A 20,562-nucleotide genomic window follows, 5' to 3' on the forward strand; every position below is an offset into this window, starting at 1 on the left:
AGAATCCCTGAGTTCAGCTACAACTGCAGCATGACGGAACATTTACTCTTCAGACACTGTATCTGACTCTCATGAAGTAGCTCCCTGGAAATGCACAAAGATAATTAAAGTTCCAAACAGAGATGTTAGGAAAAGTGGGAGTACATATTTGCCTCTCTGCCCAATTACAGACATAAATAAGATGCCAAAACAAGGGCTGCAGAGTAAAACCAAGTTCATATGCTCTGAGTGCAAATATATCTGTGTATCACTAATGAGAGAAAATGTTCCTTAGACTTCAACAGCTGAAAACTTATTCTGATGTTCTACAACAATTTCAGGATTATTGATCACTGTAACTGCTTTTCTTGTGTTGTACTTTTGTAATACTCTGTAAATAATGTATCTAAATGTTATATACAAGGTGTGATTGGAAAGTTTTAAGAATGGGCTTGTAATTGTAGAATGGTGGTACTTCCATGCCACTGTGATGCATCCCCTTCAAAATAGTCCCCTTCTGACTGAACACATCGACTCCAATGGTGTTTCCACTTTTGGAAACATTCCTGGAATTTGCTTTCCTGAAGTGTGTTAAGGATGCTCTGTATTTGCCTGGATGTCTTCAATCGAGTCATATCGCTTCCCTTTCAGTGAAAATCTGTTTAGGAAACAGGTAGAAGTCCACAGGGGCCAAATCAGGGGAATATGGCGGTTGTGGAAGCACAGGAATTTTGAATTTGGTCAAAAATTCAACAATGGAGAAGGCACGATGAGCCGGAGCATTGTCTTGGTGTAGCACCCAACTCCTGTCTTTCCACAATGCAGGCCTTTTCACCCGCATCTATTCGCGCAAATGCTCAAGTACACATTTGTAGTATTGCTGGTTAATTGTCTGTCCTCCAGGGGTAAATTCATGATGCACAATACCAGTAGAATCGAAAAAAATCACCAACTTTGTCTTCACCTTCGACCAACTTTGCCATGCTTTTTTTGGTCATTGTGAACCTGGAGTTTTCCACTGTGAAGAGTCCACTTTGGTTTCAAGGTTATATCCATATACCTATGATTTGTCACCTGTAATTACCCTATTTAACAAATCTGGGTCATTTTAAGTCCGATTAATCAGATCTTGGCACACTTCAAGTCAGTATTGTCTCTGGTCACTTGACAACACTTTTGGAATGAATTTTGTGGACACTTGACTGAACTGCACAGAAACTTAAATTAAGTTCATCAGCCATCTCCCTAATTGTAAGTCTATGATCAGAGTGCACTAAGTCACGAACTTTCACAACATTTTCATTCGTTTTTGAAGTGGAAGGACGGCCAGACGTGGTTCATCTTCAAATGATTTGCGGCCATTTTTAAATCTGTTGAACCAGACAAAAACATTTGACAGGCTCATACAGTTATCTCCAAAAGCTGTTTTTAATAGTTTATAAGTCTCAGAACCTAACTTCCCAGTTTTAAAACAAAATTTCACACAAACTCGTTGCTCCATTTTTATGTCCATTTTCATGCAGACAGAATCCGGAAACAAGCCCTAACAGACCCACACTCAACCAGCTGCCACAACGAACTGAGTAAAGGAAATGCAGTCTCCTGTCAGAGGGTGTTCAAGGGCAAGGCAATGACTCACTCCCCACCCTCCGTGTACCTGCCTGAAAAACCAGTAAGCAGCAGCGGATCCATTCTTAAAACTTTCTATTCACCATATAGTGGAGATGCTAAGTCGCTGATAGGCAGAACAAAAAGACTCTCACAGTTATAGCTTTCGGCCATTAAGGCCTTCGTCAATAATACACACACACACACACACACACACACACACACACACACACACAAATGACTGCAGTCTCAGGCAACTGAAACCACACCAGTTGTGTGGTCCATCTCATCTCTGCTGCATGGTGAGTAGCAACTTTCCTTCTCATAATATTGTTACATTCCATCCTGGATTTTCCATTGTTTGATCGTGACCATGTATGATGAACAGTCAAATTGACAACCAGTGTCCAGCCAGCTGGACTTAGGTAAATCTCCAGCTGGATGAGCAGTAAGAAAAAACTACCACTACAATGCTCATGTGCTCCATGTGCCATACCCTTTTCAAAAAATATTTGAGCTAATAGAAAAATTTTGCTTAGGTCTGAAGAGGATATTGACACTTTCTACTTATGTTACTTTTCATACATCTTTTTTATAAAACTCAAACATATTATAATTTTTAATGTAATTCATTTTCCTAAGCAGTGTTTTCACATTTTGCTTATGTGGTGTCATGAATTCTACAATTTAACTACATTTCATCACATTTGCCATTTAAAATTTCAAATTGTTAAGATTTATGGAAGCCAGTGTACTTTATTGTTCTTAGATACATTATCTGTGAAAATTACCCAGAAAGATGCCAAATACACTAGCAGTTTTGTCTGGATATTAAATAAGAAATACAAGGGTTGAATTTTTTTTAAGTATGAACACCTGTGTAAACACAGCACTTAAAGAAAACCTGTCATATACTCCTGCCTTATAGTGGTCAAGAGTACCAATCTACAGACAAGAATGTAATTGTAGCAGTCTATTGCTAGCAGTGACAGCAGTCACACATTAAATAAATTGCAATGTTAAAAACATGTTGTGAGTGAGCCCTCATAATTCGAAAGATGCATGATCAGTGGAACCTACCTTGCCAAAGCTTTAGTATTGAAAGTGGTAACCACTATAGGTGCCTGTAGAAGTGTGATGTCAGCTGGAGTGACAGGGCACTCACTCATTTGACTCGCACAACTGTGGTCGAAAGTCACAGCTGACTAACAGAAACAAAAGAGCATTGAAGAAGATCGTGACCAGGAAGTGCAAGACAATAGCATCCCAGATAACATCCAAGATGACCAAACAGTGACAGAAAGCTGTGTCCTCAAAAATATCTGGCATGAACAACGTTCAGTGAACATTCACAAAACAATACAGTTTACACCATGCATTGCCTTGATACAACAAAACTGTTGCCACAGACAGACAGATTAGCCACAGACAGACAGATTAGCCACAACAATACTGGAAACTGACAGACTGATCAACAAATTGCCATTCACATCATTCCCCACTAACTGATGTGTTTGGAGAATGCCTCCAGAAGCCTATACGCTTATTGTCTTGATGTAAATATGATGGGGGTTTAGTGATGCTGTGGGGCACAATGTTAAACTCTGATCATGGCCCACATGCCATCTTGTATGAGTGAGTTATAGGGCAGGACTAGGTTGGTATTCTAGATGTGTTCATCCGATACTGCAGACTGTCTTCCTTAGTGAACAATCTGTGTATCAAGACAATAATGTTCCTATATCAAGACAATAATGTTCCTATTCACACTTTCGGAACTGTCCAAGACTGGTTCAATGAACATGATGATGAAGTACAATACTTTTGATGCCCTCTCAGACCCCTGGTCTGAATATTAATGAAGCTTCTGAAGGCTAAGTTGCACATTTAATTTCCTCCTTTTCTACTTTCTCAGTTTTCAATATTTTTGAGAAAGGAATAGATACGTACTCCTGTGTGTGTTCTGCTTGATCTGTAATTCATGCTAAAGGAGGGTCAATGCTGTAGTAATAAAGGTTTTCTTTCTTTTTAGGGGTGTTCATATTATTTTGTCCAACTCATTTACTTCTCAGTATGAGAAGTATGAACTGAGTTTGGTGGTAAATGTGTTGTTTCGGATTTAGTATACTGTCAACCTGGACAATGGGGAATTTCACACATTAACTTTAATCCTTATGAAGAGGGTAAATTATTGTTAGTAATTTGGAATTCTGTAAGGCAGCTTTCTGTGGTATTAAAGTGTTAAGCTGTTTCATATCAACCAGTTATAAGGCTGTTCATTTACTGTTTTGGCTGTGCCTGTTAAGTTTACTTTGGGACTTTTATTAGTATATTTACATCATCAGTGAAGATAATAATTTTCACTCTTCTTATGCATTTGGGCTCAAATTAGAATACATAAGAGCTATGTGGGACACTATATTTCATTTTTTATTGTAGAAGCATTGAGTTATTGGCAGGCACACAGAAAAGAATGTGCACACCTGTCGACGACTCAAAGCTTCTACTGTTTGGTGAGTGGTCTCCTTTACTCCTAAATTATTTACAATATGCACCATGTATTGAATACAATAGAACCCCTCTAATCTGACCTTGGATGGTCCATCATTCCGGTTAGTCCAACCATGCTCAGGCTCGCGAGCCTGTGCCAACTTGTCACTGACTGGACGCCTGTCGGGCCATTGGTGCGATGTCTATCGCTGTGCATATTGTTATACTGTACGTTATTGTGCAGTTTTATCCTTTGTTGGGATTAAAAAACATCATTGTTTGCTTTATTCCATGTTCTCTACAATACTTATTACTGTAGATTCATTGTGTTTACTGTTGTCTGTTTTTCAACATGTCTGGATTCAAACGTAAACACGTAACTCTTTCACTAAATGAAAAATTAGCAGTGCTACAAAGACTGGACGAAGGAGAATCACTCCAAAAAATTGGAAAGAACTGAATGTAGGTGTTACGACAATTAAGGATTGGAGGAAGAATAAGAAAGGGTACAGGGTGCACCCATCTGCAGGTGGTCGCTCATGTCGGCACCAATGATGTGTGTCGCTATGGATCAGAGGAAATCCTCTCTGGCTTCCGGCGGCTATCTGATTTGGTGAAGACTGCCAGTCTCGCTAGCGGGATGAAAGCAGAGCTCACCATCTGCAGCATCGTCGACAGGACTGACTGCGGACCATTGGTACAGAGCCGAGTGGAGGGTCTGAATCAGAGGCTGACACGGTTCTGCAACCGTGTGGGCTGCAGATTCCTCGACTTGCACCATAGCGTGGTGGGGTTTCGGATTCCGCTGGATAGGTCAGGAGTCCACTACACGCAGCAAGCGGCTACACGGGTAGCAGGGGTTGTGTGGTGTGGACTGGGCGTTTTTTTTTAGGTTAGATGGCCTCGGGCAAGTACAGAAAGGGCAACAGCCTCAAAGGGTGCGGGGCAAAGTCAGGACATGCGGGGACCCAGCAGCAATCGGTATTGTAGTTGTAAACTGTCGAAGCTGCATTGGTGAAGTACCGGAACTTCAAGTGCTGATAGAAAGCACCGAAGCTGAAATCGTTATAGGTACAGAAAGCTGGCTGAAGCCAGAGATAAATTCTGCCGAAATTTCTACAAAGGCACAGACGGTGTTTAGAAAGGATAGATTGCGTGCAACCGGTGGTGGCGTGTTTGTTGCTGTTAGTAGTAGTTTATCCTGTAGTGAAATAGAAGTGGATAGTTCCTGTGAATTATTATGGGTGGAGGTTACACTCAACAACCGAGCTAGGTTAATAATTGGCTCCTTTTACCGACCTCCCCACTCAGCAGCATTAGTGGCAGAACAACTGAGAGAAAATTTGGAATACATTTCACATAAATTTTCTCAGCATGTTATAGTCTTAGGAGGAGACTTCAATTTACCAGATATAGACTGGGACACTCAGATGTTTAGGACGGGTGGTAGGGACAGAGCATCGAGTGACATTATACTGAGTGCACTATCCGAAAATTACTTCGAGCAATTAAACAGAGAACCGACTTGTGGAGATAACATCTTGGACCTACTAATAACAAACAGACCTGAACTTTTCGACTCTGTAAGTGCAGAACAGGGAATCAGTGATCATAAGGCCGTTGCAGCATCCCTGAATATGGAAGTAAATAGGAATATAAAAAAAGGGAGGAAGGTGTATCTGTTTAGCAAGAGTAATAGAAGGCAGATTTCAGACTACCTAACAGATCAAAACGAAAATATCTGTTCCGACACTGACAATTTTGAGTGTTTATGGAAAAAGTTCAAGGCAATCGTAAAATGTGTTTTAGACAGGTACGTGCTGAGTAAAACTGTGGGGACGGGAAAATCCCACCATGGTTCAACAACAAAGTTAGGAAACTACTGCGAAAGCAAAGAGAGCTTCACTCCAAGTTTAAATGCAGCCAAAACCTCTCAGACAAACAGAAGCTAAACAATGTCAAAGTTAGCGTAAGGAGAGCTATGCGTGAAGCGTTCAGTGAATTCGAAAGTAAAATTCTATGTACCGACTTGACAGAAAATCCTAGGAAATTCTGGTCTTATGTTAAATCAGTAAGTGGCTCGAAACAGCATATCCAGACACTCTGGGATGATGATGGCATTGAAACAGAGGATGACATGCGTAAAACTGAAATACTAAACACCTTTTTCCAAATCTGTTTCACAGAGGAAGACCACACTGCAGTTCCTTCTCTAAATCCTCGCACAAACGAAAAAATGGCTGACATCGAAATAAGTGTCCAAGGAATAGAAAAACAACTGGAATCACTAAACAGAGGAAACTACACTGGGCCTGATGGGATACCAATTCGATTCTACACAGAGTACGCGAAAGAACTCGGCCCCCTTCTAACAGCCATGTACCACAAGTCTCTAGAGGAACGGAAGGTTCCAAATGATTGGAAAAGAGCACAGGTAGTCCCAGTCTTCAGGAAGGGTCATCGAGCAGATGCGCAAAACTATAGACCTATATCTCTGATGTCGATCTGTTGTAGAATTTTAGAACGTGTTTTTTGCTCGTGTATCATGTCGTTTTTGGAAACCAAGAATCTACTCTGTAGGAGTCAATATGGATTCCGGAAACAGCGATCGTGTGAGACCCAACTTGCTTTATTTGTTCATGAGGCCCAGAAAATATTAGATACAGGCTCCCAGATAGATGCTATTTTCCTTGACTTTCGGAAGGCGTTCGATATAGTTCCACACTGTCACCTGATAAACAAAGTAAGAGCCTACGGAATATCAGACCAGCTGTGTGGCTGGATTGAAGAGTTTTTAGCAAACAGAACACAGCAGGTTGTTATCAATGGAGAGACGTCTACAGATGTTAAAGTAACCTCTGGCGTGCCACAGGGGAGTGTTATGGGACCATTGCTTTTCACAGTATATATAAATGACCTTGTAGATAGTGTCGGAAGTTCCATGCGGCTTTTAGCGGATGATGCTGTAGTATATAGAGAAGTTGCAGCATTAGAAAATTGCAGCGAAATGCAGGGAGATCTGCAGCAGATAGGCACTTGGTGCAGGGAGTGGCAACTGACCCTTAACATAGACAAATGTAATGTATTTCAAATACATAGAAAGAAGAATCCTTTATTGTACGATTATATTATAGTAGAACAAACACTGGTAGCAGTTACTTCTGTAAAATATCTGGGAGTATGCATACGGAACGATTTGAAGTGGAATGATCATATAAAATTAATTGTTGGTAAGGCAGGTACCAGGTTGAGATTCATTGGGAGAGTCCTTAGAAAATGTAGTCCATCAACAAAGGAGGTGGCTTACAAAACACTTGTTCGACCTATACTTGAGTATTGCTCATCAGTGTGGGATCCGTACCAGATCGGGTTGACGGAGGAGACAGAGAAGATCCAAAGAAGAGCGGCGCATTTCGTCACAGGGTTATTTGGTAAGCGTGACAGCGTTACCGAGATGTTTAGCAAACTCAAGTGACAGACTCTGCAAGAGAGGCGCTCTGCATCGCAGTGTAGCTTGCTCACCAGGTTTCGAGAGGGTGCGTTTCTGGATGAGATATCGAATATATTGCTTTCCCCTACTTAAACCTCCCAAGGAGAGCACGAATGTAAAATTAGAGAGATTCGAGCGTGCATGGAGGCTTTCCGACAGTCGTTCTTCTCGCGAACCATACGCGACTGGAACAGGAAAGGGAGGTAGTGCAATGGCACATAAAGTGCCCTCCGCCACACACCGTTGGGTGGCTTGTGGAGTATAAATGTAGATGTAGATGTAGATGAAAGTCATTGAATCCTATACAGTTACGATTGATGGTGAGAACACTCTGAAGAATTGCAAAACATTAAAAAAGCCTAAACCTGAACTGCTTGATAACACATTGTGGATGTGGTTTTGTCAAGAAAGAAGGAAAGGAACTCCAATATGTGGGCCAATTCTTAAAGAAAAAGCAATAGTTTTGCACAAAAAACTGGAAGCCGAAAGGAAATTTGCTGCCAGTGAAGGCTGGTTTGAACATTGAAAAACTCGTCATGGTGTCCAATTTGTTTCTATTTCTAGTGAAAAACTATCTGCCAGTGTCGCAGCTGCTAAGGAGTTTTCTGTTAAGTTTCAAGAAATTGTAGAAGAAAATGAACTGTTACCCTGCCAAGTGTATAACATCGATGAGACAGGGCTGAACTTTAAAATGTTGCTAACAAAAATGCTCGCAGCTTCAAATGAATCCATGGTGGGAACGAAACTTATAAAAGATAGAATAACATTCATTCCTTGTAGCAATTCAGATGGTACCCACAAGATCCCCTTGTTCGTCATTGGCAAATTTAAGAAGCCAAGGGCATACAAAAATATAAACTTATCTTCCTTGCCAGTTTATTACCGCAATCAAAAATCTGCTTGGATGGACTGCGACCTTTTTAAATCCTGGTTTTTCGATGAGTTTGTGTCATCGGTCAAAAAAACACTTGAAGCAAAAAAATCTGCCTGTTCGTACTATACTGCTATTGGATAACGCACCATCACATCCATCGGAGGAAGATTTGGTGAAAGGGGACATAAAAGCTCTCTTTCTGCCTACTAATGTGACCTCACTCATCCAACCAAAGGATCAGGGTGTTATCGAATGGTTAAAAAGGCGATATCGCAGAAAGTATATCAGCTCAATCTTGGAAAAATCTGAAGGAGGTCATAACTTATTTGAGGCAATGAAATCCCTGAACATCAAAGATGCTATCTACACAATCACTGCAGCATGGGGTGAACTGAAACCTGACACACTGCGGAAATCATGGCGTAAGCTTTGGCCACAAGTTATGACTGAAAATGAGCACACCGAAGATGAGCAAAACAATGACGTACTGGAAATCGTTAAAAATCTACAACCTCTGGAGCCGAATGTCCCTGCCAATGAAGATGAAGAGTGGATCAACAAATGTGACGAAGACTGTGACCCTTTTGAAGAGCTCAATGATGACCAGATTGTTGCCGCTGTTAGCCAGGAAACTGTGAATGAGGTCTTGGACGGCGAAGACAAACCCCCCCACCTGGATTTCACACAACGATGCAAAAAATGCTTTTGACATCGCCCTTCAATACATCAAGCAGAATCCAGCTTCAACTCCAATGGACATTTTGTGGATAAAAAAATGGAGGGACACTGCAGCTAAATCTAGAATAACATCTGCTAAACAAAAACGTATCACTGACTTTTTTTCCAAGTAATTTGTTTTCGTTTTTACTGTTGGTTGGTTGGTTGTTTTGGGGAAGGAGACCAGACAGCGTGGTCATCGGTCTCATCGGATTAGGGAAGGATGGGGAAGGAAGTCGGCCGTGCCCTTTCAGAGGAACCATCCCGGCATTTGCCTGGAAAGATTTAGGGAAATCACGGAAAACCTAAATCAGGATGGCCGGACGCGGGATTGAACCGTCGTCCTCCCGAATGCGAGTCCAGTGTCTAACCACTGCGCCCTTTTTACTGTAAAAACAATGCATACAATATAATCATTTCTTAGTTTATACATACAGAAGTTTATTTCTTTGCAAAAAAATTTTTTTGTATATACAGTGCTATAAACATTTTTTAGTTTACAGTATATATCATTTATACATTATTAAGTACAGTACAGTGCTGTAATTTGTTTGTCGTTTATTCTTTAAAAACCAATACATACTATAGTGTGTGTAGACTTTTTTAGTTAATATATTATTTAACACTGTATAAAAAACATCTTTTTATATTACTGTAGATGTCTTTTAGTTCTTAAATCATTTAATTTTTTGTACTAAATGTCTTTTTATATTTTTTGCAATAAATATTAGATTTTTCAGATAATCCGATCTTTTTTACGTTCCGAACATGGTCCCGGTCCCGAAGGTGACGGATTAGAGGGGTTCTACTGTATGAACTGTATTCACTATTTCAAACCTGACTTGTCCCATATTGTATGTGCAAATTAAGCACTAAATCACAATTTACAGGAGCTACACAGAAATACAAATACTAATATTGTTCATACACATTATTAAATTGCCATTTTCTTGAAAAGTTCAGTCTTTATGTAGAAATCACTCAGCGAGATCTCTTGAACTTTTTCACCAGCTCTTTAGCTATGACTTGAACAATCTGACGAATGCTTTTGGCACCAAATGCCCTGCTTCTCTCAGAATAAAGCCAAATAAATGTTTTGCGGTTGACATCTACTGTCTTGGTCTTTCTTCTATATGTATGCATGCAGTATTGCTTTCTACATTTAGTCAGTTGCCCTATCTCTTGGTCTATCATCATCAAGCATGTCAATTACCCTCAGTATTTATATGTAATGATTATTAAAAATGTTCATTATTTTTTGGTAAAATATTTCTCATATTGTTTTTATTTTACAGCTGTAATTGTTAATTTCAGATATTATGTACATCAGTTTTGTTTTTTTAAATTGTTTCTAATAAGAAATAAATTCCGTTCCCTTGCTAGTCAATTAATACAATTAGAGTTAAACACCATTTGGACTAAATGCCTGGGGTACAAACAGCACATATACACAGACACAGAAAGAAGAGGTTGATCTTTTCATGTGAATATGAAAAGTAAGTCTTTATACGAAATATGATGGCAGCTAAGCTAAGAAACTATAGACTATAATAGGGAGTTCAGGCACTTAGGCTTGTGGGAAGAACTTCACGACTTTGGAGACTAGCATAAATTACTACTTGTTCCATAACTTCATAGAAGAATGTAAAAACCTTCTCTACTTAAACTGTGTTAGCCTTTAAAAAATTATTTAATCGAAATAGTTGTGTATGGAGTCCACTTTTCCTCTGAATTATATTTTGTGTGTTTGATTGAGTCTGTTGTTGTCTCTTATTATTTATTTGACAATAGATATATCCTTACTGTCACTTCACAGAAGTCACTTGCATATTTGAAGATAATTTTCATTTCTTAGTTCAACACAACATGAAGTGAGGAACAGCACAGATTTCTTTCTTCCTTTTGTCCAGTCTATTTCTTTAAGCTGAAACCCAATTTCAAAAATTACACATCCATTTTTCACACATTACTATTGCTATACTTTCTCTTAAAAGTTTAGTACATAGGAAAAAATTAGCATTATTTTGAGGTTTCTCATAAAAGGAGCAATTTAAGACACTGAATAAGATATTATATTTTTATTGTGTTCAAGTGATAGTAACAAAATATAATTTGAAGCCACTTTAAATCATAGATGTCATAAAAGAGGATAAATCATATAAAAAAAGGCAGTTTGAAAAAATTAATATGGCAAACTGGAAACACAGATACATAATGACTTATACAAAAATAAATTTGCAGAAATATCTATTACACTTAAAACCAAACAGTTCTATATTTTTAATGTATATAAACTTTATTGTATTTTCACTCACATATGAGAAAAAGAAACATGATAACAATACAGTATACCTGTGTAGCAGGAGGAAAGGGAGATGATAAACAACAAATACATTTTCACATCAACTGGCTGCTATTCTCTGTACATTCATGAGTCATACATTGTCTGAGTACTTGCACACCTCTATCAGCATTTTGTAGAAACAGGAAAAGAGGTAAAACATAAAATAAATGATGCGAGATAATATATTCTTTCCAAAAATTTCTTAGACTAGTAATACAATTCACTAACTCCTGTCTACCATAATCTTACAACTTTCATAAAAATTATAAAAATGAATTACAAAACCTTTATGTTTTCAGAAAAAAGGTAACTGAACTGCCTGCAAAATTAGATGGCTGTAATTTAAGAAGTAAACAATAAAATTATGTCCGACATATTTATATAACATAAAATGAGAAGAAGCAATGCTAAAAATCTTACTAAATGGTGCAGTGAGACCGAAAAACATATTTGTAGTTATTGGCAAGTAAAACAACATTACATTTTAGAAACGTCTATCTCTATACACATAAGAAATACAACTGGAAAAGAAAACAGATTTACACAATAATACATACAAAGAAATACAAAGTTAAGCTTTCTGCAATTACACATTTTAAAAATAAAAATAAAAATTATTCTCTCCAGTTATTGATTTTTTAAATTTCTCAGCCAAACAACTTATCGAAACAGCTGTGGCAGTATGGTTTGTCATTTTGTTCCTTAAATGTGCCTTTATTTAGTTGCTTCAAGCAGAAGGCACACACAAAATGCTCTGGATGAAACTTGCGGAACATTGCTGTTATGCAGCGACCTGCAATGAATAGAAGAAGATATGAATTATGTCCTGTAACTCTATGAAGCTGTGATAAGTATATATTCATTATAATGATTTTGGAATGTAATAATATTTTTGCCCATGCATGTCTCTATAACTGTGAATTGTATAATACAAAATATTGACCTGTTATTGGTTTGTGGCAACCAGCGCAGAGAGAACCTCTCTTGGCATGATAGTGAGTCTCACAGTATGGTAGACCTTCATGATCAAAGAATGATCCACCATGAAATGGCTGTCGACAGTCCTGCATAAAAAACACAAAAATAATTAAATCTGATCATTCTTCATACGAAAATCATTGACACATTAAGTGTTGAACAAAAATACAGAAAATTACTGAAACTCACATTTAAAGTCTTGAAATATTAGCATTTTGTTTTAACTTTAATGCCATAAGATGTTAATAAGAACTTAGAGATGATGAAAATTTTTATAAAACATAGACAACAAAACAACAATGGTACACATAAGTATAATGTGAGACACTTCATAAAAATATTTAAACAAACTTGCAAGAAATCCTTATAACACCAGAAAAAATAGCAGTGTAATGAGACCTATGAAAACTGGTTGTGATATAATAACACTACAATAAACTATAATGCCAGGGTCTGTTCACTTATAGAAATTTATCTGACAAGAGAAGATAAGTGCCCAATAAATACTATGACAAGGCCAGTGTCATTTAAAGAATTTACAGAAGCAGTGCATATGCATTACAAGAAGTTGCAGGTACAAAGAATTTTAATGACACAGGAAGATAATTTGTGAGACAAAAATGTCCACACATTCACTTATCATTCAAATACCAAAAAATTTCTTCAGGTAAGCTTCAGCCAAAAAAGGAAACCTAATTTTCATTATTCACTGCTGACAGGAGTTGTAAGTGTAACAGATGATTTCTTCTCGGGTTATCAGCCGAATGTTGGTGTCGTCTTGTCGCAACATTACAATGAGTTTCGTACCCATCATCTTCTGGTGAAGTCAGAAGACTTCGCCAGAAGATGATGGGTACAAAACTCATTGAAACGTTGCAACAAGATGACGCCACAACTCGGCTGATAATCCGTGAAGAATTCATCAGTGGAATATGCTGAGAAAGACTGCAGTTGCATATAAGTGTATCAGTAATGAAGAAACATGAAAAAAAAATATGCCGAGAAAAAATTACCCATACAGGCAAAATAAAATGTACTGATTGAGCCAAAATACTTCCCAGATAGTCATCTTGTTGTTATAAAGGGAGAAAGAAAGAGCAACTCTGACTGCAGAACACCAAACAGAATATTACCAGCCTTCATTATTGACAGATATATGCCACAACTGTTGAAAACCAACTATGTCCCTCACACCAGTCATCTAGAAGGGTCCTCAACTGATCTTTTAAAAAGCACTGACAATACAAATGTCAACTTACACACTTTATCATGTGCACACATAGTCTATTATTTAATAGGGTTTTCCAAATAGAATACAGAGAAAGAAAGAAGATTATGGTTTCATGTCCTATCAACTGATACTGTGTGTATAGTGTGCCATGACAATGTGAGAAATGAATGAATAATGAACCATTAGACTTTTACAACATTAAACAACTTCTTTGGAAAACAGTATTATACCCTAGGGACAAACTGGACGAGTTAGCATTGTTTTAAACAGACTGGCTTTATATTCAGGAAGATAGGAGTTCCATTCTTCATCCAATCACCCTGATTTAGGTCTTCTGCGGTTTCCCTAAATAACTGCAAGAAAAGAAGAGGGATGGTTCCTACTATAAGGCCATGGTCAATTACATGTCTCATCCTCATCAAATTAGACTGGCTGTGTGCCTGGATTGAAGAGTTTTTAGCAAACAGAACACAGCATGTTGTTCTCAATGGAGAGACGTCTACAAATGTTAAAGTAACCTCTGGTGCGCCACAGGGGACCATTGCTTTTCACAATATATATAAATGACCTAGTAGATAGTGTCGGAAGTTCCATGCGGCTTTTCGCGGATGATGCTGTAGTATACAGAGAAGTTGCAGCATTAGACAATTGCAGCAAAATGCAGGAAGATCTGCAGTGGATAGGCACTTGGTGCATGGAGTGACAACTGACCCTTAACATAGACAGATGTAAAGGATCCTTCTTTCTATGTATTCGCAATACATAGAAAGAAGGATCCTTTATTGTATGATTATATGATAGTGGAACGAACACTGGTAGCAGTTACTTCTGTAAAATATCTGGGAGTATGCATACGGAACGATTTGAAATGGAATGATCATATAAAATTAATTGTTGGTGAGGAAGGTACCAGGTTGAGATTCATTGGGAGAGTCCATAGAAAATGTAGTCCTCCAACAAAGGAGGTGGCTTACAAAACACTTGTTCAACCTATACTTGAGTATTGCTCATCAGTGTGGGATCCGTACTAGGTCGGGTTGACAGAGGAGACAGAGAAGATCCAAGATTTCGTCACAGGGTTATTTGGTAAGCGTGATAGCATTACGGAGATGTTTAGCAAACTCAAGTGGCAGACTCTGCAAGAGAGGCGCTCTGCATCACCGTGTAGCTTGCTGTCCAGGTTTCGAGAGGGTGCGTTTCTGGATGAGGTATCGAATATATTGCTTCCCCCTATTATACCTCCCGAGGAAATCACGAATGTAAAATTAGAGAGATTCGAGCATGCATGGAGGCTTTCCGGAAGTCATTCTTCCCGTGAACCATACGCGACCGGAACAGGAAAGGGAGGTAATGACAGTGGTACGTAAAGTGCCCTCCGCCACACAGCGTTGGGTGGCTTGCCGAGTATAAATGTAGATGTAGATGTAAGTATGCAAATGCCTGTTATATGAATTATGTTATTTTTATCATTCATAAATTGCAATACCATGACATGTTCAATATTCTTGTAAAAGTGAGCCACAAATGAATAAAACAACAAACCTAAATTTGGGTGACCGGACATGGTTTTGAACTTCCACTTTCCCTGAATGAACAGGAGGGAGCCGTAACTAGTCTATCTCATTTCTCATCTGTAGCAACCACTGAATTACTACAATGTGTCCTTAAAGTGACCCAAACCTCACTCACTGATACATCATATTCGTACTGTGCTGCCTCCAAACAACAAACTTCATCTGGACCTCATTTTATTGCCCTTAAATACTTGATGAACTTCTAACATCTGTTTATATTAGCATATAGCTACGTCCAAACATTCCTCAACGCAGTAAGTGACAACCAACAAAGTTTGAGGTTACAGCATATGTAACCCACTAGAACTTCCATCTAACACTGTTACTTGATATACACAGTGCACACTATTGTGAAACATCGAATACAGATTAGCATAAAAATTTCATAACACCACACTGCAGCATCAGTATAAATGACACTACCATTACATCACCATTCACAAATCCCACAAGACATACTAACAATAGTCTAGAATTCAGTGCATTTATCAGACAAAAACACTGCAACTATTAATTACCAAAATGTAAGTCTGCATGGTGGGCTAACATCTTGTCTCAAACATTTGCATCTACCTCTACATCTACACGACTACCTGCAATTCACACTTAAGAACCCGGCGGAGGGTTTGCTGGACCACTTTGACACTGTTTCTCTAGCACTCCATTCTCTGACAGTGCATGGGAAAAACAAACACTAAAATCTCTCCATGTGAGCTCCAGTTTCTCTTATTTGATTACAATAATCATTTCTCCTTACGTAAGTGGGTGTCAACAAAATATTTTCACATTCAGAGAAGAATGTTGGTGATTGAAATTTCATGAAAAGATCCCAGAACGAGAAAGGCCTTTATTCTAATGATTGCCAACTCACATTTCGTATCCTTGATACCCTCTCTCCTATTTCGCAATAATACAAAATGAGCTGCCCTCTCTGAATTTCTTCGATGCCCTCTGTCAATCCAGTCTGGTATGGACCCCATACTGCATGGCAACTCTCTAGCAGAGGATGGACAAGCATGGTGAAGGCAGTCTCTTTAATAGGCCTGTTGTGCCTTCTATGTGTTCCATAAATAGAACAGTGTCTTTGGTTTACCTTCCCTCAACACTATCTATGTGATTGTTCTAATTTAAGCAGTTCATAATTGTAATTCCTAGGTATTTAGTTGAATTGGCAGCTTTTAGGTTTGTACGATTTATCACGAAACCAAAATTTAATACATTCCTTTTAGTATTCTTGTGGATGACCTCACAGATTTCATTATTTAGGGCTAGTTGCCACTTTTTACACCATATAGATATCTTGTATTAATCATTTTGTGATTGGTTTTGGTCTTCGGATGACTTTACTACATCATCCGCAAACACTCTAAGAGGGATGCTCAGATTGTTTCCTATGTCAGTTATGTACATCAGGAACAGCAGAGGGCCTAAAACACTTCCTTAGGAAACACCAGATATCACTTCTGTTTTACTCCATAACTTTCTGTCAATTACTATGAATTGTGATCTTTCTGACAGGAAATCACAACAAAAATTTACAGAACTCTTCCATGGTTACCTGTATTATAACTTTAGCACATCATCAGTTATGAGGACCAGAATTATCTTTTAAGTGTGTAAAAACTTGTTTCCAAATGTAGTAAATTTACTAACAGACTGTCTCATAATTAATACTTTGTATTAGATTGACACATGAAACTGTTATGGAAGTGTGGAGTACTGCACCTCTAATTTTTCTCCCTCCTTTTTCTCTGACATTATAAAGAAGTTTAGAGGCATAAAATATCTAGAAGACATTCATCTTTACTATTTATAAATCTGTTCATAATATTTCAACATGGACTCTGTCATGCAGCAACAGACAGCACACTGTTTCAGAAAATTCTTAAACCATTACAATAATTTCACAGTCCATCTTTCAGTAAGCTGAAATAGTAGAGTTGCAGATTCATTACAGAGAATGCAAGTTGTGGCAATGCTTGCACATATACAACAATTCATTTTCATTCTCAACTTTTAGTGAAAACTCTGATGAATTACATTCAAGACTGGCAGAAGATACATTATCATATTTTTATGTAGACTTCAGCTGGACAGCAAAAGAATCATGTGGTTTACTCAAGTGATATTCAAAGAGACAAAATGCTTCAATTAAACATTTCACAAATAGTAAAGAGAGGAGAAAGAAGGAGATAGGAGAGAAAAACTCAGTAACTGTTGTTTTGGATGCAGTATTCCTCATTTTATTTATTGTTCAAGTCTGGGTGTTCTTTCTTGAACATGCGGAATTTACAACACCAAACAACAAAATTTCTATCTTGGCAACAAAAGAAATGTAATCAAAGTTTTAAAATTTTCAGTTCAATGAAGATTAAAAACTGACTACTTGTAAAATAATGATAACCTTAGCATTTCTTTCAAGTTTGTTGCTAAATACAGAATTATCATTAACTGAATCCTTCCTCTTATACAGTCTAATAGTTTCATAATCGTTTGCCATAAAGCAACTGGAGCTCACAGGATGAATATCAATATCATGTTTTGTATACAACAAGTTGCTGAATAAGACATTGATGTTTTCTGTTACTTAAATCCATAGTACAATGCCTAATATTCCCTGAGCAAAATCTCAACGTATGTTACGATATTTTAAGGTAAAAATCATTTTCCTTTTGTTTTATAAATTTTAATCACTGTATAGATGTCAAAACTGAAAACAATTTAGTGACACAGAAGATTATGAGATTATATGCAGCCTTGAAATATAGTGCTTAATCAGTTCTTACAAGGGCATGTCCGCAACTAATGCTACCATATACACAAAGAGGAATGTTTGTCTTTCGTGACCTATTATAGTACCCCCAAAACAGATAAAAACCACTGCATGCATCTGAAGATAAGTTTTTGTTTGCTTGTTGGTCAGAGCTACGGTATGTACTGAATAGAATTTTTTCCTTGTAAACAGTAACATGCATAGCACATGCCATTACATGAGCTGCTAATTAAGTAATAAATCAATAAAAGGAATGATAATACACATGAAATTAGGTAACATGCGTGTGGCACATGGCCGTGTAACAAATAACTTGTACACGCACATGCTAGCCATAAGACTTTCTTGAATTTGTTTTGTTTATTTTTGGTTTTTATTTTGTGTTTATTTTCTTTTTAAATTCTATTTATTTTTTTCTTTTCTTTTGTTTTATTTCATTTTATTTCATACAAATACATGATATCTGTGTAAGTAACTACAACATAAAACTCAGGATAAGAGATAATAGGGATACTAGGTGCCTTTCACTAAAAGAAAAAAAAAATGCTGCATTCTATATGGAAAGTGAGATGACAGAGTGGTAATCAAATGATTTGTGTGTGGAGTAACGGGAATTGTTGTGTGTCAATGTATCTTCTTTTATAGTACACAAAATGTAGAAAGGAAATGGGATATTTCACTTTATTTAACTTTTTATTGGTTTCAAATAAGATGGGGGGCAAGAATGGCACTTCATATGGGTATGACATTTAGTCTTCTTCGTCATCTTCCTCATTTCCATCATCTTCAACGCCAACACATTTGGGACAGACAGGTTTTCCTTCCATTGCATAGAAAGATTTACCAGTAACTGGCTTCTTGCAATCCTAAGCATCAATAGAAAGACACATGAAAAAGAAGATACAAAATTTACATTTAATGTGCATGCACTGCAAGTTTTCCTTGCCATTCAAGTGCGCTAAAGAAAATGAGAAAATGAAAAGCTGTGAAAGGTATAAATAATAATTATGAGTATTTTCAAGCTAAACAAAGCTGTTAAATAAATGTCATTTTGATTTATGGATTACAGGAACAATAGAGCTACTGACAAAGAATTAAAGAATGAAATATTTTTATACAGGACACTATCTTACCCGGCAAACAAAACAGTCAGAATGCCACTGACTGTTCAAAGCTGAGATATAATTTTCCATGATTGGGCGATTGCAGCCACCGCACTTTGGTGCAAACATATCAAAGTAGTCATCGCGACAGTAAGGCTTTCCATCACGTTCATGAAATCCCTCCTCACCAAACTGTTTCCCACACTGAGCACAAAAGAAATGTTCAGTGTGCCATGTTTTCTCCAATGCAGTTACACATTTCTGGAAGAAAGATTACATATATATCAAATTCTTCCTTTTCTGAATATTGCACCCTTTACTCTCAACTAACTGTAATGAGACTGATTCAGTAATACTTACATCAAGAATTGGGCCATTACAGTAAGCACAACGAGGTGAAAAGAGATTGTGATAGTCAGGTTCACAATAAGGATGACCGTCTCTTTCAAAAAAGTTCCGTGTTCCAAGTTCTTGGTTACAGTGTGTACAGGTAAAGTGCTCTGGATGCCATGTCTTACCAAGAGCAGTGATAACCTGAAAAATATAGCATGTAGCATAACATAACAACATACACAGGATTTTCTTTAATTGCAAAATAGTAGTCCACAGAGCAAAAATTTAGGGACATACCTGTCCAACAATAGGTTTATCACAAGCACTGCAACATCCCTTTTGAGTCGTGTTGACCCCCTGACGGCTCATGTCTGCCTGAAGGTTTCCAAGCATAGAATCAAGTTGATTCTGTTTGGAGCTACTAACAGTTGTGGCAGAAGACGATGTCAGCTGCTGGGTATGAATCTGGGGAGAAGCTTGGGGTCCTGGAGAACTTTTTGTAGCTTTGTTTGGTTTGGCGTATGGTGAATCAGTTACTGTCTGATGCTGATGTGTGCTGGCATTGATCTGTGGAAGATATTTAATGAAATGAATTACCCATCTGATAAAGTAATTTCTAGTTAAGCTGCTAGTGTTTCACATATTACAGAGAAAGACAGCCACACTCATAATTAGGCTGAACTGAACTTTCTAACTAATTTGAACAGATTTCATTTATATAAAATAATTAAAAAAGTAGCAACAATTCATTTGCAAGGCACTGCAGAATTCCTGGGAAACAGCAAAGACTGAAGTTAAATGAATTTCATCTGTGAAAAGCAGCTAAAACTTTCTGTAATATCTGAAAGCTACATGCTAGGAAGATGCCACAAGAGAGAGACCTGAGAAGGTTGCTCGTTGGGAGTGGACTGAACACTGGAGCAGAGCTGAGGGCTTGAGCTCGTGCCTCACTTCTCCTCCTCTCCCTCTTCCCCTCACCATATGGCACCCCCTCCCTACCCTCCCAGCCCCACCCATGCTTCAAACTATTTCTAGCTTTCAGCAACAACATGAGCCAAGAATGGATAC

The 20,562-nt window shown here is 37.8% G+C and overlaps 1 protein-coding gene across 6 annotated transcripts in view; it reads right to left on the reverse strand.

Annotated features, from left to right (window-relative positions):
• Window positions 1–11,428: 11,428 nt before the first annotated feature.
• LOC126485748 (leupaxin) overlaps window positions 11,429–20,562 on the reverse strand; it is a 506,478-nt gene continuing 497,344 nt past the window's right edge. For 5 of the 6 annotated variants that reach the window (XM_050108901.1, XM_050108900.1, XM_050108902.1 and 2 more), the window contains exons 6-10: window positions 19,792–20,061; window positions 19,522–19,695; window positions 19,192–19,422; window positions 12,446–12,566; window positions 11,429–12,295 (exon numbers count right to left, since the gene is read on the reverse strand). In XM_050108901.1, coding sequence (XP_049964858.1) covers window positions 12,150–12,295; window positions 12,446–12,566; window positions 19,192–19,422; window positions 19,522–19,695; window positions 19,792–20,061 — 942 coding nt within the window. In that variant the 3' untranslated portion in view covers window positions 11,429–12,149. Of the gene's footprint in view, window positions 12,296–12,445; window positions 12,567–18,714; window positions 18,925–19,191; window positions 19,423–19,521; window positions 19,696–19,791; window positions 20,062–20,562 lie in introns of those variants that run through there. The other variant, XM_050108903.1, reaches the window with a different exon arrangement.

The sequence above is a fragment of the Schistocerca serialis genome, chromosome 1 (assembly GCF_023864345.2).
Source record: "Schistocerca serialis cubense isolate TAMUIC-IGC-003099 chromosome 1, iqSchSeri2.2, whole genome shotgun sequence".
Taxonomy (NCBI): Eukaryota; Metazoa; Arthropoda; class Insecta; order Orthoptera; family Acrididae; genus Schistocerca; species Schistocerca serialis.